This window comes from Stegodyphus dumicola, chromosome X1 (assembly GCF_044657685.1).
Source record: "Stegodyphus dumicola isolate Sdum_Otavi_A_Nest chromosome X1, ASM4465768v1".
Classification (NCBI taxonomy): Eukaryota; Metazoa; Arthropoda; class Arachnida; order Araneae; family Eresidae; genus Stegodyphus; species Stegodyphus dumicola.
The window spans coordinates 151531088-151558463 of NC_140780.1; the positions used below are offsets into that span (position 1 = coordinate 151531088).

General features: G+C 31.9%; 1 protein-coding gene across 1 annotated transcript in view; it reads right to left on the reverse strand.

Annotated features, from left to right (window-relative positions):
- LOC118190559 (tyrosine-protein phosphatase 69D-like) overlaps nt 1-26385 on the reverse strand; it is a gene marked incomplete at its 5' end in the record, with an annotated part of 240084 nt that extends 213699 nt beyond the window's left edge. The window contains one exon of the mRNA XM_085808231.1: nt 26070-26385. Coding sequence (XP_085664357.1) covers nt 26070-26385 — 316 coding nt within the window. The remainder of the gene's footprint in view (nt 1-26069) is intronic.
- Nucleotides 26386-27376: the final 991 nt, after the last annotated feature.

Genomic DNA, 27376 nt, shown 5'->3' on the forward strand with positions numbered 1-27376 from the left:
AGTTTCATGGAACCTAAAATGTTTGAAGTCGATGCTCTTTCGTTGCTCATGTAGATCGTATGGTGGGCTGTTACTGGGACGCTGGGTGAGTGTTTAGTATGGCTGGCACACATCTTGGCCCATGGAGGTTAATGCATCGATGGTTTTGCAGATTTGTGTTACTGTTGGCTTAGTGCTGATAATGTAGGCTAGAAGACCTCAGTTATTGTTGTAGGATGCTTAATATGAGTTAGGGTTGTCGGTGGGAAGTGGAAGATGTAATGATCGGGTGCTTCTTCTCGGCCGCAGATGCAGGTGTCCGTGTTGGAGATATAGTGTCTGAAGTAATATGAAGGGAAGGAGCGTGTCCAGTGATATATCTTGTAATTTCTGGGGTTGCAATGAGACGGACCGTTGACACTTTTGGAAGGAAGATGTAGGTACGGCGACCTGCTTCACTTGTGTTCCATTCGTGTTGCCACTCTCTGAGGACTGCTTGATGCAATATTGATTTTAGATGAGACTGGGATGATAACAGATGCCCTTAAAGTAAGTCTGTAATATGACAGTAAGTAGCACAACATGCTGACAAAAGGATACTCAGCTTTTATGATGCCTCACCAACTTTCTTCTCCACATGCGCAAATGAGTGCAATAGACACTATCATACATACACTAACGTATATTTAAGGCTGACATTACGTATCCAAATAATTCTTTCTGAAATAATAATGATCCCTGTCGATTTAGAAAATAAAAGGCACTGTCCAAAGCTCCCCAGATCGTAGAAGTTTATGATCTGGTAAGGATACACATTTACTTTTGCGCATTATTTTAATAAAGTTATACTGATTTTAGCAGTCAGCCATATTAAATCGTTTATCACAAGTTCTGGCAGTGCTAGGAGTACAGAAATTATATTAAAGCATTTTTATCATTCGTTTTATTGTTGATAAATTAAATTTTTATCTCAGATAGAGGAACAAATAACAAAATTTAATCTTAAGCAAAATGTTGAGAAATTATGATAGCGGAAGGAGTGCTTAACATGTCTAGGAACTCTAAGTTTAACTTATATCCACATCTTTACAGTAAATTTATTGAAAATTCTGCATTTTGAGTAATGCTTATGCTTAAAGGTAGAAATAAATTAGCACCTAAAAATGCGAGTAAAGGGTTTGAGAAAAAAATCAAAAGCAAGTTATAAAAGATTTGAGGATTGTAAATTATATATTTAAAAAAACTCCCCATGGTAGCTAAAATTAATTTAATTCTATCCAATGGGAAAAATTTAGCAGAATTGTGAATGCAGAAATTTCTCATATTAGGAAATTTTATTGCAAACTTTTGACAGAAGAAAAGAAATCTGCACCCGAAAATCGAAAATTTAAAACAATATTCTAATTTTAAAGAAGGACTTCATCTAATTGAGTAAACGCAGATTTCAAAATGCAGAAACAGACGCCAAAGAAACACGTCAAACAAACGGATAACAAGAAAGGTTTTGTTCAAAATTATTTTCGATACATTTATATTTTTGATTATTAACATATTTTACTGAAACCTATCACTTCATCGCTCAGACGGAAAGAGAAGTTTAATATCCACAGCTGAAAAGATGCGATATACTGAAATTTGTATATGAAAGCTAAAACTATGCATGAAAAATAGGTATGCAGTACACTCAAAAATATTTCAAGAAGAAAGAGAACTGAATAATACATTTTACTCATACCTGCACTCTGCTACTGCAGAATTTTTTTTTTCAAAAAACCTTAACAGAAGTTTATGATCATGTCAAACCAATTCATGTACAGTTTTATGCGCACCGAGTGGTAAGGAAACTTAACGAATATAAATGAAATTCTCAACTACATTTCAATATCATCTTTTGCTATTTCAACACAAAGAAGCAGTACTTTTCTTGTTACAACTTTAAACATCATAAATTATAAAAAGTCTCAAAATCACCGCAGAGTGGAGATTTTGAGAGTTAAAATAAATGAAAAGCTGTGAATAATAGGTTCTAGAAAGCGTTAACAGCTGCAACCAACGTGGATATTAAATTTTACCACGTTTTTTTTCGCACTGCACCGTAGGAGTTATGAAAATGTTAAATATCCTGGAGCGTGACCGTTATTTTAGTATGATTTTTTATTATGCATTTTAAAATTAGAGCTGTTAAATATTGTAACAGCGTAATTTTTTTTTTAAAGGGTAGCTTTTAGTCAATCATTCAGTTAAAAATCTGAAAATAACTGAAGGTACAAGGTAAATCTACGCATGGTATTCTCACTGCTTTATAAAATGGTGTCTGAAATATGAATTAAGATCATAAATTTTATTCAATAAATAGCAAAATAGAAGCAAAAGCAGTAGGCTTTTATCCACCCTCTTCGCCATTTCCAGGGTTTAAAAAAGGGCATACGAATATGCTTTTCTAGAGTATACCCACAAAATGAACTTCCTAAGTTAATTTTGAGAGAAATCGAACAGCGTGCGCTAATCAATAGTTTTATAAACTCAAGAAAGAATTCAATTTAGAAAATCTGGAAAACTTTCAAGGGATCCAAATTGCTAAATTATTCACTGATTGAGTTTCAAGTCGATACGGGTGTTAGCGTTTTGAATAGTAGCCTAGCAGTTCTCTCAGAAAAAATACGGAATTCAGACATGAATGCGTCAGCCGTTTTTAGATTAAGCTGCCGCATTTTTTTAATATATGTGGTTAAATTTATTTTAACTATCTCTACCTTATTGGTAAACAAAATCATAATACTAATGATAATTACAAAGCATTTTTTTAACAGCTTCACTCAAAATTAGCATTTCAAAAGCAATTTAAGTAAACAATATTTGTTTTCGAGAATTGCTTTTGAATTGGTAATTTCAACTTTCAGAAGTCAATTGTTTTTGAATTGGCTAAGGAAACTGCCTTTAGGTGGCCCTTAATAACGATCACTATTAAAATTAATGACATTGAGTATGTAACAGGAGATAAGGCTCGAAGTGAATGTTTTCAAATTTTCTATTAAGTTTTGAAATACATAACGAGTTCTCTGAAACTTCTCAAAATGGAGATTTATTGACACCAAATTCCATTTTATTCAACGCGCAAAGCTGACAGTCAAGAAATACTGAAATAAAAGATTTCAGAATATTTGGCTACTTTCAGTTAGTTACCAATGAAAGTAATCTTAGTTGAACTCACCAATTTTTTATCTGTTTTAAACTGTTTTGCACTTCTAGTACTCCTAGGTTTGTAATACATTTATGTTTTTACTTTTATTTATTAAAATTATTAGCCTACAGCATTGTAGAACATCATGAATCCTCTTTATTTGGTATATTAATGTACTTCAGTATGATGGTAATTTTTATATTGTATTCAGTTGCAACTTCAAAAAGAGGTTTTCTATCAGCGCTTCCTCTGAAGAGCAAGCACAATTTACCTCTGCTAAGTTGAGCTGTTTGCTCACCGCGCACGATATCCAAACAATTTACAGTGTACTTATACTAAAAGTTAGAACAAATATTGCCTGCAACATGACTAAACAAACATTTTAAGGTTTAACATCCATTATGGCAGCATTACAACAGTACCCGCGTAAAATAAGTCAAAACGATTCAATCTATTACAAATAAATACAGCGAATAATGTTAATTGACGCATATTTACCAGTGATACCTCAAATTTAACTATTAAGTTTCTCTCTAGTAGCTACACATTGCAAATGCTCTATAGCAAGAGTAAGAAAATATTTTTAACTGCACGCCAAAGATATTTTTTAGAGCATCATGCGGCCCGTGACGATCTTTCGTTGTGCCCTTATTGTTTGCAGGAGGTTGCAATATGAATTCCTGGTAGAAATGTTTTTAAAACTACGAATATGCCAAGAAACGGGATCTGTTCCTATTGGTCATCGTTTACTTACACTTTTTGATTAGTTTGTAGAGTTCCTCATTGGGTATTTCTAAGTTACTGTTGAAAGTGAAGAATCTTCGCTTGAGTTCGTGTGACAGGAAACAACAAGATAGAAGGGTAAACTAACCCTTTATTATTCAAAATAAGATTCGACAGAAGTCGGTCTTCCTCATTATGTATTCAGACGTGATTTTAAAACTACGTTCTGGCCGGAAGTGGTAATTTGAAGTTAAGAATCGATAGAAAAGGAAATTTAACACAAAATTTAACTGTTAATAAAATTAACATATCCCTACAAGTTATATTTAGTTCAATTATACTATTTAGTTTTCAAATAAATATTTAGAGATGTAATGTTCTTTCCTTAAACCTCCTTCTCTAAACAGTCTTTTTATCTCAACAATATTCATAAATTATGAAAAATGCAGTTAAACAGGATTTTATAAGAGGCCGCATTAAGCAATAAGAATGGCGGCATTTGGCCAGTGGTCCAGCTTTTGCCCAACCCTGCTCTACAGAGATCCTTTTTATCACGTGACAAACATTTATTCTGTAGTCCCAAGGAGAAGAAGACAATGCGTTCTTAATCTGGCTTCTGAGATCACCAGCGGCCAAGCAGTAAAATCGCTGAACACTGTTAGTTCGACCTAGGTTTGATTCTAGGCAAAGAGGCTGGCTGCATGGGTGTTTTCGTGATTTTCCCCATGTGTAACTTGGATAAGAACCAGTTTCCCTTAGAAAGCCCTCCACGAAGGCATCCTTTTCCCTAGGCAGATAGCCCTCGCGTGCTTTGCCGTAATCAAATAAATTTACCAACCAAACTTACTTGGCCTACCTCCTGTGATATTGTTAGAGAATCATGGGGGAATGCTAAATATTTTGTTTTTGTACCGCCCTTGCCGTTCGACCTTAATGAAATCGAAACTCGCATTATCCATACCATTGCGTCATCCGCTCCGGATACATTTCATATGTGTGTAGACCGAAATCAACTACATACTGGATGTGCACCCTGTGACAAGTTTTTCACACGAAGTTTAATTTATTGTATAACAGGTACACATGTCCCAATTAAATTGTTTCTGATAATCATTTGTAACGGAATGATTACTTTTTAACTGATCCTATATTCCCTTTGACCTCAAAAATACACAAATGCAATTAGCTAAGACAGAAATATTAAATAACAATTTTAAAGGGCCATCTTACTTAAATGAGCTGTTAACAACATAAGACAATTGATATTTACGGTAGAGTGAGCAAATATATTAAAAAGATAATTATTTTACAAGGAGCTTTACTTGTTTCTTTAAATCGCCATTCTAACTACACCAAATTCCATTTTATTCACATATTACCCGACAGTAAACAGATAAGCAACGACGCTACGATAGAATTTGCAATGAAACGAATACTCTCCCGAGTCTTCACCTGAAGAAAACGAAAAAAGAAAAAAACCCTCGGTTCTAAGTATTCTTTCTCATTTTTCACTAAAGTTGGGATAAGTTGGACTAACATCATGGGATTTCGGTTAAAAGAATGGGGCTTCGTAAAGCAGATATCGCAATTTTGAGGAATTCTTATCTTGCATTTTATGCGATAGTGTGCGGAGGTATTTCCCAAGAGTGATAAGTTTCTTGAATAACAAATTAAATTGAACCTGATACTTATATACATATATTTAAACATTTCTTTTCCGATAAGGGGAGGGGGGAATATGGGTCATTAATCTTTCATAGTCTAATTCAGAAGTCAAACAACAAAAATCAGCGTTATATTTACAAAATTTTCACAGTGAATTTCTGTGAAAATTTTGTAAATATAACGCTGATTTTTGTTGTTTGACTTCTGAATTAGTATTTATTCGGTGTGTTATTGTGTCTTTCATAGTCTCTTTACATTTAAAATGGGCTTCTTTCAGATCTTTTGATTCAACAGTAGGCAGCACGGCTTTAAAACTGTATTTTAACGATGTTGACAGATATATATATAAGCGAAATATTTTAAACATCTATATGGGTTTTACAAATAGGTGTTGAAAATAAATCACTTTCTCAAGTAAATAGTAACCTTTATTTATTACGTAGAAAATTTATGTAAATACTTGTGATTATTTGATTGCGTTTCGGTTTCCATGTATTTTTATAGCATTATACATTGTTTTTATTAATTATTTCATTTATTTAGTATACTATAAGCAATAATTTGGTTGTGGTTGTGTATTTTTGTTGAATAGAATTTGTGGGCACTTATTGCGTTTGTAAGTATTTATTTAATGTTTTATGTCGTAGAATTTGTAATTCAAAATCCATGGATGTTTGAACTGTAAAGGCAGTTCAATTAGAACCTGAGATATGCGTTAATAATTCGCTAAAAGACCTAAGCAACGAAAATAGTTGCGACTGCTAAACTTGGCGACATTCTCTACGTTTCCGCGAAACACAATTTTGAAGTCCTAGATGCGATTTTTCTCGAAGCTTCCAGAAGTGTTGTGCAAATATATATATATATAACTGCTTTGGAGCAATGAGCAGTCAGTTCAGTGATTCAACTGATACGACTTGAAATGATCTTCAAGACTTTGCTCTGCGAGTAATTTTGCAGACCTTTTGAGTATTCTTCGCATGTTAAGAATTTGCTTTACCTCTGGAATGTTTCCAACTTGAGTTATATATATAGATGTCTGGAGGTCTAAAATATTTTTCATGAGTTTGTACCTGTTAATAAGGCGTAATGTTATTAAGGAGATCTCTGCAAACCAATAATGTGTAACAGAACATATGAATTACTTTGCAAATATTTGAGCAACGAAGAAGCAGTTTCACATAATCATATAATTGCGTATACAATACATTTATCTGCCAATATAATTGATTGTACTATACATTGCAGCCAATCGTGTATTGTTGATATTACGTAAAATTTTAAATATATACTGAAAAGGTATTTGAAAGAACGGTATTCCTGAATTGAGTACGACTTTAAAATGAAATAATCAAGAAGCCGGTTCTCTGTAATTGAAGGAGATTTTTTAAGATCTATAGACAGAAGTGAAAAAAAACTTCATATAGGCTTATCTGAAAACGAATTGCTGCGTGTATAATGTAGCATTTTTCGGTTTGAAAAGTCTATAATTCCCCTTCTCATTAGGTAGCCATCTAATAATAAAATACATGAAATCCAAATGAAAAATAAGTAATTTCATTCTTCGCAGATTATGATCGGAATTCCAGTCTTTTATTCTAAGAAATTTTATTATTTACATTTCTCATTTTGTTTTCATACATGTCACGTCGGTTTGATTTCCAAAACTATAATACTTTTTTACGTATTTTTAACAGCTATATTTTATGACGATTTATGAAAATTGAAATTGGTTTACGGAAAAAACCTATTCTCGAAATTTAAAAGTGAGAATTTAAAGAAATTAGAGAACTATTAAAAAGAAATTTTGATTCACAGAATAATTTCAGAACTAATTAATTATGACTTTAAAGCCCAGATATTATTATTAATTAATCTTTAAAGACCAGACATGAGTACATATGCACGAAAAACATAACTGAAAGTCTATATCTTCACTCTTTTTTTCAAAAAGAAAAGACATCTAATTTACCGCTTTAAAGCACAATCAATCAAATCACATAGCGACATATTTGTTTCAGGGAAGAGAAAATCAAATGAAGGGTGCAGTAAGAATCAAACTAAAGAAATGAAGATCAATAAATTAAACTTCCAAATATTTTTTGGATTTAAAAAAAATAGAACATTGCATTTAAATATTAAATCATTGAAACTAAAAATAATATTTGTTTGCTTAATATTAAATAGACTTAATATTAAACTTATTTTAAGTTTTAGAGAAATACATGATAAAGAAACAATTTCATGAATGAGTATTTGTGCTAACTCAATAAAGGAAACCATTTGAAGAGTAAAAGATTAAGGTACTACAGTAAGTCTGTTGGGTGCCAGCGCACGTAGGAATACTAGGAAATGAAAGTGCAGACGTTGTGGCTAAAGAAGCTTCCAATAGCGCATCCTTACTTGAGTGCCCAACAACACTTCCAACCTCGCTGCTAAAGCATTCCACATGCAAACTTCTTATAAGACAGTGGCAAACAATGATGCTACAACGGGTCGAAGTACACATGCAATGCTCCCAAGTGTAAGCATGGATCTGCAGAGCAAAATTGGCAGCATGTCACATTTCCTAACAGGACATGGACCGTACAAAGCCTATATGCATAGGTTTGGCCTATTCAACACAGACATCTGCGATTGTGGGAAAGTGGGCAGTCCAGACCACTATTACTTTGAATGCCGCTTGACGGCGAAGTTCCATCTAAAAAAACCAGCACCCATGTTTCGCGCAGCGTGGTGGAATAATATTTAAAATAACAATGTTGCTCTATCGAAACTACACGCTATCACTACCTACTGCGCTGCAAAAACAAAGTAACCTGGAACAGCTCTCATCACAGTCATTCCCCAAATAGCTAAATTACTGTTTCAGCTCCTGTAATATAAGTATTTTTTTTATATATAGACATATACATATATATATTATTTATCTTTTTTTTTACATAAATGTAGTTATTTAACCCTTTTGTTATAAAAATCTTTGTTCCATCGAATCAACTTTTTGACATATACAAATATTTGTACTCATCCGGTGTAATACATTGTTCATACAGTTATCTAACTTTCGTAATATAAGTGTTCATTCCAATATTAGTAAATATGCCAACCTAACACATGAAATACCAATAACAATGTTGCATAATGTCACTATAGTTCTGTAGTGTAAAAATATTTCTTCCATATTGATTGCCATCACTTAAATGTATCACATTTGACTTATTTATATACCAAATGTAGCATTCATTTAATGCACTGCCAAATGCATATATGTGTATACATACAATCTAATTTCAGTAATATATAGTATTGATTTATGTTATAAGAGTGTTCATATGTAATACTGTGCTTTTCAAAATATCTTGTAACAAAAGAAAATAATATGTACTGAACAACAGGCCTTGTATGCCAATGTAACCGATTTCCGCAGAAATGACGTTCAATTCCGTACGGCAAGAACTAGGACGGATGTCATCTTCGCGGTGTATAGTAAACCTTACAGCAGCATAAATACTACGAATATGTTCAGAGAAAAGAAAAACACACTAGAGTAAAACAACCTTATATTTGGCATAGATATTAATTAAAACATATATTATATATATATATATATATATATATATGTTATTATAGATATTAATAATAAAATTAGGCAAAACGGCAGTCATGTGTTTGGCATAAATTTTAATTAAAATTCTATCGATTTTGAAAATGAGCAGGTACAAGTACTTCTTCGTCAGGAGCAAAAAAAGATTGCAAAGTAGGGAGGAGCTAGGACCGCATTTATACAAAAAAGGCCCTTCCTAATACATTTAAATTTCTAATATCTTAATTCTTCATGATGTATTATTATTTTCCTAGACAGATGGCGCTGAGCTTGTGTTCGCTTTGCTAAGCCCTTTTTCTCTCCACTGGTATTAAAAAACATTTACATTAACATTTACAAAAATTTACATTACTGATCGTGGCTCCTTTCTTCTTTGCAGAATTTTTTTTGTTTGTTGCTCCTGATAAAGAGGGGCAGGTACAAGGCCATCTTGAGAGGAGATGTCTCCCCTCAAGATGGCCTTGGGAAGGTACCAGTTTGTTCTCGAAATCGATACTGTTTTAATTAATATCTACGCCAAATATAAGGTTGTTGTGCCTATTTTTACGGATGTATTGTTTAAGGAAAAGTATCTGCAGTTTCACACAGAGATTAAAGAAATGAAAAATAATGCCTAAAATCTACTTTGTCACAAGAAAACTGAGAAGCACTTACGACATAGCTTATTTTTAAATAAACAACACTATAAAATGATAAAGAAAATTACAGTGCCTGAAAATACATGAAAGCCTGCTTCATATTTCAAGGGCCCAAAACAAGGTATCTAAAAAAATACACTTTTCCTTGCAAGGTCATGAATATATCAATTTCCTTACGCTGTAAGATGCAGAGAAATTCTATGCAGTTTCTCAGTTTTGACGGCATTCTTCTTACACTGGGGAGAGCAAAGGTCTTATAGCTTATCAAGCAGCTTTGGACACACAAAAACAGAGACAAATTTTCCATCCCCTAGGGGCACATTTGAAATATATTTCATCGGGCGTTTTCCATCGCGCTCCGAGTTCCTCTGGCTACGCGAATTTTTCATTTTCAAATACATACTCTTCCTCCCTTCTTCCATTCACTGTGACAAGAACTATTCAATATTTCTCGCATGTGATTTATATTCATTTCCATTTTTCAGACCAGCATTTTTTCATGGCTTTTTTACAGCCACCTTAACGGGCTGAAATACTTTTTATACCAAGCGTACCAGCTTGGCACAGCAACGAATGCATGAAATATAGGTAATTTTCCGCAGAACCCAAGTCTAACAACCTGTTGTTCAGTGGTGCTAAATTATGATAGATGCCTCTCGTTTTCTGTGAAAATAAAAAGAAAGCTACCGTTCCTTTAAATAATTATTTTTCTTTCGAGGCAAATACTGAAGAAGACTATTTGGATTGCTACAGCAGAAATTTTACCAAGGTCTGAAAAATAAATACTAACTATTTACCAAAACATGTGAAAAAATAATTGACAGAAATTTAAGAACTTTCCAAAGTTGGCTAATAAAGTATCTATTGATTTTATTTATGTAATTGCCCCTTCTTATTCAGTCACTGAAGCATCTTCGATGCGTTAAAAGGATGCTCTATAATTTCATACCTATTTAAAATAGTACAACACGCCGAAACGCAAAATGTTATACGTACATTGTAAGGTTAATTAATTTCTTGAAATTTATCCTTAATTAAATTAATTTCTTGGAACCCTACTAAGATTGGTTAGGCGATTTATCGCTCCGTCTGTGAAAGTAACTACAAAGTCAAAAGAGGGTTTAAATAACCTTCGTATTTAAAACGTTAATGTGACAAATGCATGGCTTGCGCTTACAATTTAAACCTCCGCACCTTGCGGGATTTCAGATATACGAATGTAAAATTCGAGTAAAATTAATACTAGAAATTCACAGTGTATAAGCCTAAGAAGCATTGGCTCTATTTTAAATAAATGCACGAATGATTCGGTTTGCAAAAAGACTAACGTCGAATAACGTTAAGTCTCAGAGCTGGATGAGAGAATAGTATTACGGTCAGCGTCACCACCAAAAACAGCTTTCTGTCTAACTTTCAAGAACTCTCCTCTTAAATATACTTATGTATCTCATTTATATCCTAATGAGAGCTAATGAAAAGTAGAATTGAAGATTGATTCAGATAAAAAGATAATGGGTTAATTAACATAAATACTCTATGACACAACAATAAAGGAAAATTTCCTGAATTCTACATAATTTAATAAACATTCAAAGACATAAATTACGACTAAAAGAACAAGATATAATCTATAAATGTTGGAAGCTTCAGGTATCCCGCTGAAAAACTGAATGAAACACAATAAATGTGATCTTCATCAATGTGCAAATATACTCCATGCAATCATTTTTGGCCTTTCTTCATACATGTTTGTCTCTGCAGTTATAGGAAAAGACAGCCAGCCAAGCCTTGGTGCAATATGCAAAATTGTATCACACATAAGTTTGAAAAAATAACAGATTCAAGATACAATGGGCAAAGGAAAAAAAAACTTGATGTTACAGAGAAGCTGTTAAGTGGCAAGTGAATTTGTTTCACTTATTGTAATGGTTAGAAATTAAGCAAAATGCGTACATATGGCAAATATATTCCTGTTTCATAAAGCAGTAGAATGATTTCTATCTATCGCTTCGCCATGAAACTGTTTAAAAAAATAATGCTGAAATCATAACGATTCTATGTGACGTTTTCATACTAATTTACCACTTATTATCATGCAGAAAACCCGACAGTTGTTAGCTATGAAATGAAATGCTGAAATCATAAAGATTCTAAGTGACATTTTCATACCAATTTACCAACTCCCATGTACAAAACTCGGCAGTTGTTAACTTTGAAATGAAAAAAGAGGGTTGCCATCATTACACTGATATTTACTCTTCTGGAATTTATTTCATTTTCTGAAGCATTGCAAATACAGAAGCATGCAGGGAAAGAAAAACAGAGGAACGATATATAGGTTTACTCTGTTGTAAATGTTCATCAGTTTGTGCAGGCTATAATAGCAAAACTGTGTACCTTAACTGCGGTTTTCTATCATTCAGAAACGTCCTTGTTCTCATTTGCAACCATCAGACATGGTAGTCTGCCTATGTTTAAGAGAACTTATTCTGATTGCTCATATTCAAAATTAGTTATTTCTATATTTTCAAGGCCCACCAGCGGCCGAGCGGTAAAGTCGCTGAACACTGGTAGTTCGGTCCGAGGTTCGAATCCCGCGAACGGGCTGGCTGCATGGGCGTTTTCGTGGTTTTCCCCATGTGTAACGTGTATACGAGCCAGTTTCCCTTAGAAAGTCCTCCCCGAAAGGCATCCCTCCCCTTAGGCAGATAGCCCTAGTGTGCTTTGCCATAATTAAATACACCAACTATATTTTCAAAATAATTTTTAATAGTATGTAATTTTATCTTTTTGCAACAATTTATTTTAATTATACTACGGTGACCAAGATTTATTTAGAAAATAATACAACGGCTATAATGGGGAGACATAAGCTAGAATGCCCTTCTACTGTATAATCGCTTTTCCTTGGTGTAAGTTGTAAAGCCTTTGCTTGTCTGTTGCTGTCAATAGTGCGAGTCCTGTTCACGCTTTATTTGCTATCCACACGTGCAGAAATTTGCAGCGTGGGACGTCACATTTCTCCGCAAATGCAATAATTCGGTTCCTTTCAAATTCAGATAAAAATGGCATTGTCTTCTTTGCTATTAAGAGTTTTGTTGTTTAATTTAAATGAAGCTTGCATATATCATTTGTAAGCAGTCGTGCACCTCCTTTTTATAGCTCCTATCACTATATATATATATATATATGAAGAGATAATTAGCAAACACTGGATAACTGTATTTTTTGGAAACACTGGTATTAAACCACATTCAGTAATATAAATGTGTTTTGTTTTCACACACTTTGAAATTTTTTGTGACTTTTTTTACAAGTAGTTAAATGTCAAACAAAGGCATTATTAAGAGAAGAATAAAATGGCACATACTGTTTAACAGTACAAATTTTATACATGAATGTTAAAGCATTATTATTATTACTCTACTGATTATTTATTTACTCTTGAGTAAATAACAAAATTTTACGATGAGAAGGATTAAAGGTTGTAATAACAATAATTTGTTATGCATTTTGACAAATATGTATTTAACAATAATTTGTCAAAATGCACATTTCTCGCATTTTGCCCCCTTCCTTTTATACGAAAATTTTGTTTAGTGCTACAGATTCAGATAAAGTGAATGAAAGAACTATTGCTGATCCAACAAATTATAGTCAGGAGTAAAAATTTTAAATACACTACTTTAAAATATAACTGGAATTTTTCTAGCCGTTCCATTTCATATAATAAAGACAGAGCTTAATAAGATATTTTGAAACAACAAATAATTATAATATAATAAGATTGATTTCATCTGTTTGCAATGAATTCTTTCCATTGGATTTCATTTACAGTAACAAACCGCTGATGACAACATAATATAAAGACTAATTTACAACTTTATGTAGAATTACAAGAAAAACAAAAACACGCCCAAAATATAATTTATACGAATCGCGTATCTGACAAAGATTTTCATAAATCATTTGGAAGGCAGTAAAGTCAAAAGAATACACACAGCCGTTCATCAAACAATCTGTTAGCTGATATGGTTTCATCTGGTTGACGATGGCTTTGTTGCTGAAGAGTTTTTCTATTATATCTTGTATACAATCAGTGAGGAGAAAGGGATAATGAGATTCTGGTGACGAGAGAAGATGTAGGAGTTCTCTCTACTCACTAAATTATAACCGAGCAGCTCTGTTTCGTAAGGCTACTAACCTAATTCTTAAATAATAAATTAAGGTTGCCAATGAAACAATTGTCGATCGCTGGATAAAATGCCAACGAAAATAATTTGCATAGAATAGATTTGGAAAACGTTTAAATAATTTTTGAAAGATACTCAACCTTTCAACAGTATCTATGAGCTTGCTTTATGCACTCAGAGCATGGGACTTTGACGCCTAGAGACGTATTCATTAGTTGAGCTACATCCACCACTTTATTAGTCTCCAGCCAATTTTGTTTGCCATCTGTACAGAATGAAATTTTGTGAATTCGTCGGACAGCGTATTTATATTTTAAGCTTCTATGTTCAGTCAGGACACACTTGGCACCACTCTAGGCCAAATATACTTCAGAAAACCAATGGTTTCCTTTCAAGCCGATGATTGTCAGTATTAATTCACCTAGCCGCTAGCAACACGCTTTGGCTAGCTGCCAAATTCGAATAAGTAACTGCGCAATTAATTGAGATTCTAGCAGTTCTTTTAAGTAATTTGGTAAAGATGCCATCTGTAAGGCGTTTAAAAAGACTGACTACTTGTCTGAAATTGAAACAAGCGATGACTGATATAAATAATATTGCTTATATTAAAAGTAAACGTAATGCACTAACAATCAAAGAACGCATTGTGAATCTTCTCATTGTTCTGTATCTACTTACTTCAACTGCCTTCAGCGAGTGAAATTCCATTGCTGTAAGCTCCTGTTTGGAATCCTCTGAATGGAGGAGAAATCATCGTGAGAATGCTGAAGTTGTGCTTATTTTGTTTGTAAACATCTGCTCTACAGGAAATGCTACAATGCTAATCGTGAATATAGTATTCGTGAAATAGTGTTGTGTTTTGGTGTTTTATGTGTTTCGGGTGATTAAAAAGTTATATGGTGGCGTTCTCCAATAACTGTGGTTCCAGCGGTGCAATATTAGGATACCCATATTAGCTTTGTGCTTCAGTTATAACGTGCTAAGTGCTATATCATATATCATTCATATTAATCGATTATTGTGCAGATGCTCAGAATTAATTCATATAAAAGCAAAAATAACATACAACGGTAAGACGTTTTCTGGTTTTGCTGAAAATGCAATCAATGCAGAAGCAACAACAGTTCAAGCTGTTATGGTATGCTCATCATTTTCAAAATACAAAGAAATTATTGGACTGGTACCAGTACTTAATATGACTGCTGCTGATGAATTAGATGTATGTATAATATAAGCAATTAATTAATTATTAAAATTAATAATAATGCACATTCTATAGTATATTGTCTTTTGTACAGTATGCAGAAAAGATTAATGATTTGAAACAGTGTATGAAATGTATGATCGAAAAACTAGTGTTAAGGAAACTTTAGCATTTCTATGAAATATTGTAATCTATAATTATATGATATTTAATTGTGTAATATTAAAAAACACTAAATATTTTTTATTGATTGCAAATTGCAGTTTGATTACTGTTCGTTTGGTATCTATTCTTCCAAACACTGTGTAATTCGCGTTTTTTTTTAAATATTTCCGTTGTGTATGTTTATTAGATTATCTCAAATAAATGAATGTTGGAAATTAGGTTTTATTTTTTATTAAATTTAAGTATATTCTATTTTCTTCGCTTACTTTTTATGTGCTTGTGATAACAAAAAAATTCATAATAAATAGAAACAAAAAGTTTCATCGTGTGCTATTTAACGTATTTAGCTTGCTATCGTATATTATATTATTTAAATTATTTCTGTACAGTAACAAAAGGAAAGTTATTGATTACAAAAAGTGCATGAAATAATCATTGTAATCTACCACTATTCTAAAATGTAGAAACTAAAAATAAGTAAATACATTAACATATAATTGAAAGAAATGGTGTTAAGAATCCTCAGCATTACTAGTGTAAATACTGCAATGCATAATTATTTCACTTTTAATTCTTACTATTTAAAAAACACAAACATTTTTTTATTAATTGGAAATTTTAGTTCTGTTACCTACCTTCTGCTTTTGTTAGGTTATTATTTCATTTTAGATATGAATATGGGAAGTTATTAGATTTAGGTATATTTTGATCACATTTATTAACTACTTTATACTGTCTTTCATTTGCATATCTTGGAGATATAGAAGTAAATGGTTATATTTTTTATTGTGAAACGCGAATAAATTTATACTTGAGTTCAAGTAAAATACTGATTATGTTACCTTAAGAACCGCTTCCTAATTTATCATGACTGGGGCAATTTTCAATGTCTCTGAGATTTAACAGAAATAAATGTGATAATGCTGTTATCAGAAACGCTCTTTCTTTTACCCACATATTTATCTTTACTTTTATTGATGTCTAATTGAGTTTTATTTACTTAAAACCTACTATTAATGTTATATATTTATAATAAACACTTTCATAATTACTCTCACTTAAGGAAAAAATGATGAAATCTTAAATAATCGTAATTTAGAATTTAAGTTATTTAAAAAATATAGTTTAAAGTACTGAAAATAGTTAAGTCTATTATTAATTTTGCATATTTAGTCTAAAGAGAAATTTAAAAACTTTAAAGTACTGAAAATAATTACGGCTATTATTAATTATGCATATTTAGTCTAAAGAGAAAAAATTGTATTATCTTCTGGTTTTAAGGAAATGATAAATATTTAAACTTTAGATAAATACAAGGAATGCAAAATAACAAAAATTAATTATTAAAGCTTATTTTTCTGCATAAATCAATATGTAACACAGGGACATAATAACGACATTTTCACAACTGTTGCAAAACGGTGGAACTTTGCGAACATTTAGGCGTCTTTAAGACGTCGTGATACGATACTTTCACAACCAAAATATCAACTGCGAAAGACGCAATAACGACGTCTATGCGACAAAAACCTCATTGCAACGGTTTAAAAACAATAGAGTTTCGCGTATATCTAGGCGTCTTAAAGACGACATATTACAACGTTTTTGCAACGACATCCGCGACGAGTTTGCTGTGCTACTTAGGACATAACTTCGATTAATCATATAAGTAACAGTTATTAAGCAGTTGAGAATATGTTTTCCTTATTACCGTCTAAAATAACTAATAATTATAATTACGTAATACGAATAAGAATTTTCAAAAAAATGAAAGCTCTACTATAGGACACTTCATACAACTTTTATCAAATGTAATTAAATTAACGTAGCATTTTATTTAATGCATCTCTCCCTTTAACTCTGATCACCGTAAATAACACCAAAGGATAAAATGAGTAGAATATTCAAACTGATTGAAAAAAACTAGAAAGGATAGCCTTTTAATTTAGATTTAATATTGTTAATGTTATGTTATAAAAACCCATTTCACAAATGAAAATACCCATCTGATAGTAGAGCACATTTAAAAGAACAGTACTCGTTGAAATGTGAAGTGATATACTAAATATATCTTATTATTCAAGAGTTTCGATGCAAAATCATAAAATGCGTAGTCCAGGCGACAGCAAGCAGCATGAATTCAGTTGCCTTCCGGAAGAATCTTGAAATTTAAAAATACAGCAGAGTTTCAGCTCGTTAACTTCACTAAATTTTGGAGGTTACGGGCTTAAGGATATGACCTATGATTCCTCTTAAGTGAATCAAAAGCTTAATAAAGTCCTGTGCTTTGTCGTTTTAATCCTCCTTTCCTCATACACTCAGCGCACGAAGTTTCCACAGAAAGTTCCTCCTGAATTTCCTCTGGAGACGAATTTCTCTTTCGAACACATCAGCAGTGCGCTAATCTCTACTTAGCAAATTCCTCACGACTCTTTACTTCCCTAAGTCACTGATTTGGAGAACGTAAAAATTATCTTAACGCCCGAGACTTCGAATATACTCTGTGCTTTTACTTCTGAAGAGAGTAAAGGAAAAGAAAGTAAAAGGTAGGCACTGAAAGGAACTAGGGATTTTATGGAACTATTTTTTTTAATAAGGGTTACTTTCGTGGAAAGCAGAATCTCATAAGAATTTTTTTCCACAACCGTCAACTGAAATGAAAGAATATGAGAAAAGTGGCAGATGTTCTAGTAAGGGCGAAATACCTATTCACTGGCTTTGTAGAAGCTATTTATGAAAATATAACTTTCAATACCCAAAAGACTTTTAATACTACTTTATTACATGAAATAAAGTAGTGGGAAATCCGTAATCACATAAAAAACAAGAAAAAGATTATCGTGTTTGGGAAGGATAACTTGGAGGAATTTTCTAAGGAAAATTAATTTTACACATGCTAGTAAACAACGAAAATGCCTCTACAGCCAGTGCGTCTCAGTGAAGAGAAGCCCGCTTACGGTTGAATGCGTAAGACTCTACTGTATGTTAGTAAGTTCATCTCGCCCAATAATCGAACCACAGAGAAATTATTGTTGTGTCCAGAAATTTTATTTAACTCAAAAATGTCATCCTGTTTACGTAATACTAAAAGAAATTACGGGTGTACTTAATTATTTTTTCTTACTCAATCTCTCTTATTATGCAAGAAAGTATGGTGCACTCGAATGCTAACTGATAATAATAGTGAATAATTATTTGCGATTAAATACGATTGTATAAATTTATTTACTTTACATGATTCTGAAATAAGACCTTCACATACTGCAACTAAAGATTTCCTTTTCTTTGTAATGTTAATAATCACATTTATACATGAGCTAGTATTTCACAGATAATCTCAGAGAAGACCTGAATTCTCAGAGAATCTCAGTTACTTGTACTTTGTAAGAATTAACTTTTCAGATTTTTCTCAGGTTTTTAAAATCTCAAACTACGTAATTTATTAAAGTTTTTATTTAAAGTATTTGATAATAAACTTTAAAAATTGCTTTAACAATGTTATTGAAAACTGGAATATTTGATTTATTTTTAAACTTAATTAAACATGTAGCATAAATAAATGTTAATTCTAACTGAGGCTCTATTAGTTAAAGGAAATTGTCGCATAAGACCGCATAAACAAAGCTAATAAAATCAAAACATGAGTTTAATGGTTAATTCTCATAATTTACATGAATTAAGCTCAATTTCTTTGTTAACATAATTATTCTTCATTAGCTTGTGATGCAAGTTACTACAAACGCCAAAATGCATGAAAGTCCAAGCAGTAATGAATTGATTACCTCAAAATTAAAAATATTTTATCTTAATTATCAGATGAAGTTTTAATAGTTTTCACTAAAAATAGTTCTTTTAAGATAAAAGTTTGATCCTTGTATTTATTCCTTATTAGAGGAAACAATATACTCTTTCCAAAGGCAAATTCCTTCTTCAATAAACATGAAATTTATCTAGCGTGAAGGCAAAAAGAATAAATCTTACCATGACACAGCGACGGCCATGATTGCTTTTCCTTCGTTACCAAGATACTTTTAAACACTATTATTTGAAATGAAATTGCTTTAAATTTTAACGATAATCACTGCTTCGAGCAGGAAAAATAACATTACTTTTGCCTTAGCCAATGTCAAAAATATACTAAGGCTTTGTTAAATCTGAGCTCTAAGATTGTTAAGGGAAAGACAGCGGTTTGGCTGCGCTCCAGTCAAATATCTAGCATATGGCACTGCTTCTGATATCTTAAGATCGATTGAAGTTTTCAAAGCAAGACACTTGTATACCCTGTACTAATCGAATTTTCAGTTTCGAAAAACAGTGATTAATATCAGCAAAGGATTAAGAAATTAAGAGAGGTAAAATTAATCTCAAACTTAAAAAATGGAAGCAGCACATAGTGGCACAAAGACATATTTGTTTCACCATTTTTCTAAAACTAAAGATGTCATATTAAACGCATTGAAACACCTCTTTGTCCATTTGTATTGCATGCATGGTTTCCATGGAAAAGTGACAGAAATGATAAGACTCTTCTTCGTAAAGGGGGTTAAAAACTTCGCAAAAAAATATGATGCAGCAGTTTTAAGATTTCCTACATTCACATACTTTTTGCACTTCAAGTTATGGCATTTCAATTGCAAGAAACTTTTAATCCAAGATAATAACAGAAACACAAAACCAGTCGTCAGACAACCCTAGTGTGTCCTCTCGAACCCATAACCTTTCAATCATGAAGAAGAGGGCTTCCATTATGAAAACAATTCAGTTAGTAGAAAAATACATTTCCTACCTTCTTTTTTTAGGCACATTCGAAAAGAATTTGACCCATGATTCTGTACTTAGAATTTCTAGCAAATTAATGAAACTATCTGCATCCACTATTCCACAAATCTGAAACCTCTTTGCTCATTAACGAGAGAGGGTAACTGAATGTTATGACTTTTCTTTCAGATGTAATTGCTGTACGTCATGTCATGTTTAAAAATTTCTTATTTTTAGAGACTTTAATATAAATTTTTGAAGGTTCTCTTCATTTGTCGTAACAGGATTTCTATCACTGTAATGTAATCACTGTAACTTCCTTGTCATTTAGTTTCATTTGTGAATATAATAAAATTTTATATGATTGTAACACGTACAATATGGACGTTGGACAAAAATTACACACAAGCAGTTACGTACACTCTGCACAAAAAAAAAGGGGGGGGAGTTCTACATCTCTTGACGAAATTTGCATTTTTCATGTCTCGAAAGCGCGACTTAGGATATGAACTAGATTTACACATAGCAATTGTTTTAACATAGGTATTCTGGCACAAATTTTTTTTTCGAAATGGCATAACGATTTTTCCATATTTCGATTCCACGACTCAAATTATACCCAAATATTAAGTTTTGTAAAATTTGGTGAGAAACTTTCGGAAAAATTTAAAAATTTAGCTTCGCGCACTTTCAGTTTGAGCCAAGAATAACTCATTTGAAGAAATTCTTAATTTATAGCAACCTGTTTTTCATTACCCTTTTTCATTATGCACGAGCAGAAAAAAAGGTGCATCGTTCATTCTTTCAAATTAGTTTAATAAAGTGCGTAAAGCACATTTGGTGTTATTATCACTTATGACAAATATGCCAAATTTCAGAATGCGCCAGCATATAAATTCACGTACATCTTTGGAAACTTTGAATAAAAAAATTAAATAAAATGTTTTTCAAGTACGCCTAGATATACATCTACTGTAAGATGATAGTAAAATTTTACAGGTTATAATTCAAAAATATTTTCGGAAAATTTATAAGAATTACTAAAAATACAAATTGTAAAATTAAATCAGAAAATATCTGCAGATACTATTTGGACTGAACCTGAATTTCTAACTGCGAAAGAAGGAATCAAGTAAGTTTAATAAAAAGAGCGATATTAATAAATGTATACCAAATTCAATTAACGTTGAGGATCTAAAATTTTGAGAGCTACTGTTTTAAAAAACACTCATGCGGTTTTTACAAAACTTGGCACTTCGGGATAATTTGAGTCGTAGAATCGAAATATGGAAAAAATATGTCATTTCAAAAGAAGTCCAATTTTCTGTCAAAATACCTATGTTAGAACAATGCTATATATAGATCTAATATATACAGAAAGAAATTTAAACCAATTTCGGGTGAACCATTAAAATTAAAAAAAAATATGTATTGAAATGATTCATCAGCTAATTCTGGATATACAAAAGCAAGAATTTTGTTTTGGAAGGGGAACTGTAATGAAGTTCGACGTTATGTCGAAGTTTATTGGATTCCTCTTCTTTCTTATTCTTTTATATTCTTTTTTGGTTTTTCTTCTGATAATTTATTTTAATTTTTACATTTTAAAATATCCTACATTTATACGATTTTATGAAGTTCATTTGAATTAAAATTTTCAGTCTTTGTGAAAAATTCCTTCTAAATTCCTTTCTTTATACATTTACTGATAATTTTCAGCAGCATAATGCTTGAAAATTATTGGAAGGATTATAAATTTTCCTTTTAAAAAGTTATTTTTATTTCTATAAATCTAAGCTATATATACTAAGTCACGCAGACATGAAAAACGAAAAGTTAAATTTCATCAATCGGTCCAGTAGAACGGTAGCTACAAAAACTGTCCCTCCTTTTTTTTTGTGTGTGCGTAAACGTTTTTATATGGTACAAGTCTGAAGTTAAACAAAGGTTTGATTTAGATATTTCTGCGTTGCATAATATTAGAATATGTGTTGTGCTGTCCTGTAGTCATAATACGAAGATGAAAATTCTGGAAAAATAAAAACAGCGTTTCGAAAATCAACTTAAGTAACTGGCATAAAGGTACCTTTGCCGGTTAAAAGCACACAGTATGGAGAAAATGGCGGAGTTTTCAGTTATTATTATTAATTCTACTTGCACACAGTGTAAGTCAAACGCGATTGAAAATAAATGAGAAATTGTGAACGAAGAACCTTTTGACAAGTCGTGGTTACCGATGAATTTTTCACTTAGTTTAAGGAAAGAGATTTAAAATGAGACAGAAACTTCTCTGTTAGCGCCCAAATTACGCAATTTCTGAGCGAAGATTACACAGGGAATTACAAACGGATATCGAGTTGTACGATAGAAACAAATGTTAATTTAAGTTCTCTTAATTTGAGTTAAAACTCACAAGATATGCCGTGTTGATCAACTGAGGGCTGTCAAATGGTCTGATTTAATTCAAATTAAGCGTTTAGTGAAATGACGCAGAATGGGTTAGGTTAGGTTAGGTTATTTAATTATGGCAAAGCCTCGAGGGCTATCTGCCTAAGGGGAGGGATGCTTTCGTGGAGGACGTTCTAAGAGAGACTGGCTCGTATACACGTTACACATGGGAAAAACCACGAAAACACCCATGCAGCCAGCCCGTTCGCGGAATTCGAACCTCGGACCGAACTACCAGCGTTTAGCGACTTTACCACTCGGCCGCTGGTGAGCCGACGCAAGATGAAAGTCCAAGAAGAAGTCTAAGGAAACATCTAAACCTGAAAGTATTCAAACACCTTTTTACAAAGGAATTGGATTTAAAACGCCGAGGTGTAGTTTTAGCTGTTGTAAATTGGACTTGCAGTGAGTAAAATTGGACAAAACTATAACTGAACACATTAATAGAAAAATTTTATTCAAGTATGCGACTACTTCTGTAAAATATTTGCAAGACTCTTATAACACAATGAATCCAGTTTAACAAGTTGACAGTTTTCAGGTTCAAAGAACAATCAAGATATTATCGAGTGATGTAAAAAGTATGACAGAACATTGCATGCATAGAAATGGCTGCCTAACTAGCCAGATTACTCTATCAAGAATACGTGATCGTCTTAACGGGAGATAAGAAGCAAACTGCAGCATCCCCTTTAATCGGCTTCAATTTCTGCGTCGAAGCTGATTACGATTATATTAAAGTGATAAAATAACTTCGTCAAATCCCTTTCATAAAGAATTAATGCTGTGAATTTTGCACAAAATAATATAGGTAATTATTAAAGGTAGATTTAGTTTCACTAACAATTAGCTTTTATTCTTTCCTTCATGTCCTGTTTCGTCACGTACTCATACAGTTCAGAGATCTATAAAAATTTTATGGCAAGTGATGCAGGTTGAAATGATAGAGAAGTCGTAATCGGTATAATTCTGAGTAGAAGTTTCGCCGTTGGTGAATTTACTTACCTAGAGAGACGCGCATTCGAGTAAAACTGAACGCCTGACGCTCTCATGGTCCATAAATGTGTTTAGTTGCGCTTTATTTTCTCTCCGATCAACGTTGAAACCTTCGGGTAGAGTTTCTGGAATTCAAATCCAGATAATATACTGCAGAGTTCCAGCAAGTAACCGTTAACAAGAAAGTGACTAACGTGAAAGACCCACACACTATAACGAATAAAGTTTTATGCTAATTTTTATATTATGAATTGCATCTTTTGTCCGCAGTAAACATTAAGAAGAAACAATAACTCGCTAACTCATAGAGTAACTTTCAAAGGTTATGAGTTAGGTACTGGTAGTTTAATTGAATAGACACCTTTAAAGTTGCTATAAATTTATGGAAGCGTCTAAATTTTGTCTAGTGTCTTGCATTCGTACCATATATATAAGTTATTTTCTTTCTAAAATTTTATTTTATATTAATTTTTGAAAACGCTGAACCATATTTTTCCTTATTTGAAAAATATTGTTAATTAACTAATAAAATGTAGTATTGTTGTTTTCACGTGCACATTCAAACAATCATTTCCAGCGAATCAGTGTGGAATAAAAGAAAAAAAAATAGAGCAATAGAAAATTTAAGCACTCAACATCAGGCAACTTTCAGAAAGTTTAAAAGGAAATCTTAAAACATTTTTGTAAATGGGAGAAAAATAAAAATAAACGAAAAAGAAAAAATATCACTCTCACTTTACAATTTTCTGCAAATATTAATTTTCAACAATTAAATTAGGCTAAACAGATTTGGTGCGAAGGTTTGACCAGCATTTATGTCCCACTCGAGGGAATAATAAAGCATGATTAGTGTTTAAAGTCTGGTTAAACACTATTATAATAGAATTAAGAAATGAAAGGACTGTTTCACAATCTCTAGTAACTCAAGGGAAGAATGAAACATTTTTTGAGGTTTTCTTGTATTATTTATTCTATTAAATCCTCTCCCGCTTTTACATCCTAAAAGATATATACTAGTATTTATGAACTGCTGTTAAAGACTTCAAACAACTCATATTTCTTTTAATGTATATCCTTTCAATTTTATCTTTTCAAATAATAGAATTGCACATAATGCATACTCTGCGTGAACAACATAGCAGAATTAAAATGATTCAAAATTTACAGATGAGATAAACTTTGTCACAATCGCTAATTACATAATCATTAACTTTATACTCTTTAATCTTAATGACAGAGAGCGGGGATTGCATGATTTTATATATTTTCATTTAATCATTAAATTAAGCCTATTTAAAGCTTCGACAGAAGCGTGAAATTTACAATAAACCCTTTTATACACCACAATTAAGTAATTTAATACGCAGCACAGTGCTTGAACCAGCAGCATACCAAATTAAAAGAAGGCTGAGAAGAGAAGAATAAAAAAAAAATCTATATTTACGTTATCTCAAGAAGTCAGGTAAAGTTTTACCACCTTAGGTGTCGCATATCCATCCCCTAAAGAGATCCATTTGCATCATTAACTTTATTCCTGAGACCCTTGTTTAAGGCAAGACTGAATTAAGTTAAAACTCGATGTTCCTATTAAAATAAGTAACTGAATATTTACTAATTTAAGCGTGAATATGGAGTATCACCGAAGAAAATAAAGCGTTCTCAAGCAAAACTTTTTTTCCCTCTTCAGCTAAGAAATTTAATAAAGACCATTTAAAGTATTTGCAAAAACAAAAAGAACCACGAAAATTACTAAATGGATGGATGTAATAGAATTAATTATCCATTTATCTAAGGTGATGTAATTTCTGCGGACTTGAACTTACTTGGATTAATGCAAAATTGCAGAGTCATAGCTAATTTCATTTTACGCAACTTTCGTTATTGAAAGAGAAGAGAGGAGACTTCAAATTGATCATCTTCAATTTATTTAATCAACAGTTTGCAAAATTATTTCATTAAACAACTGAATAGTTTAACCAGAAATATACAATTAGTTTAGTTTTCAAACCCTGCTACCTTTTAAATTCTTTAGGAAATATTTCGTATGCAATTAAAAAAACGCGCAAAGTTTTTAATTCAGACTTCTAGTGGGAATAAGTGGACAATTATTGGATTTTATTTGTTTCTGTGATTAAATATGATATACAGGTATCCTTCGATATATGAAAAATTTAAGAAATGTTTTTTCAAACCTTCTAATTTTTGCACTCAAGAGACTACTCGAAAGTCTTGTGTTTAATTGCAGTCAAAACAATTCAGTATTTAAAGAATTACTGAATTACTTATTTCATTGGTTTATTTAAAGGTCGCAATAATTCCATGAATAAATTAAAAGGAAAACAAAGTGCTGGGAAAGTGCGGGTATATAATAAAAGTTTCAATACAAAGAGACACTTCAGCTCATGAAACACATTGTAACATTTGCAGCTGGCTTTTGAAATAGATATTGATGAGATACAACTATTTTTCTTAACTTCTGCAAGATCTACATAAAATTGACAGAAATAATGCTTACCATATATCCTCAGAAGCGCCTCTTTCCTGTAGACAACTTCACTTTCATTCCTACCTTGTGCATTACATGCGTATATTCCTTTATGCTCCAGAGTCGGACATTTTAGTTCCAACTGCCATTCTCCTTTGTCTGCATTGTCCGTTATCACAGTTGTGTCCGGAAGTTTAGAAGCATTTTCTCCACGAAACGTCCACCAGACCTCCACATTGAGGGGAGATGAGTTGTTTAAACGGCATGTCAAAGTAACGGCAGAGCAATTACTGACAACAGGCGGGTCTACGATGTGCTCGATTGTTAGGCATGCTGAAACATCAAGAAAAAGAGATATTAGAGATTATTGATCCTATATCTGGAGTATTTAAAATGTATTACCAGTTTACTCTTAGCTGACAGTACATTCCTTTAAACAGTCTAATAGCTGAATCTAATAAGCTTCTTCCACAACATTTATTTTACTTATTTATTTACTTTACAACATTTCTTTTACTTATTTATTTACTTTACAACAATCCTTTTACTTAATTTATTTACTTTACAACATTTCTTTTATTTATTTATTTACTTTACAACATTTCTTTTATTTATTTATTTACTTTACAACATTTATTTTAATTATTTATTTAACTTTACAAAATTTATTTATTGATGATCAAGAATTCTGTTTCATTGTGATAGCGATTACTACGTTTCTTACAGCGATGGACCTTCCGGAATACTTTTATTCTTTACGAAGTTCACCTCTTAATCAACCTTTTGCAAAGAAGCACAAAAGTCCGAACTCAATACTTTTGGAAACACAAAGAAACTAAGTTTATCGCGACTAACAAACAACTTCTTTTATTATTATTTTATAGAGATAGTCATATACGGTTTACGAAAGAAACAAGCGCGAAAAACGATGATAATACGGGCTTGAAGCACAAATTTAAAGATTTCTCAAGTACAGCAGAATAAACTTGAAATAAAAAAATTTCGAAAAGAAATTCAATGAGATATATAAAAATTCATGCGGTGCTGAGTCCGCGAAATCTATTCTTATTCAAAATATTTTACCTCCTTTTTTTTTTATCAAATTGCGTCGAATTTCGCATTTCCATTGGTATTCTTTTCTATCTTTCCCTTTAAGCTAATGACTTTATTTTTGTCATTTAATCACCTTATACAGCTAATTAAGCAACAACATTGTCCGCCATAAATTATTTGAAATTTACTACTTTTAAATGAATTTATACCTGCGTTTTGAGAAACAATCTGCATATCTTTAGTCCCACTATTATATTTTGATAAACAAATTTTACTTTCATTCT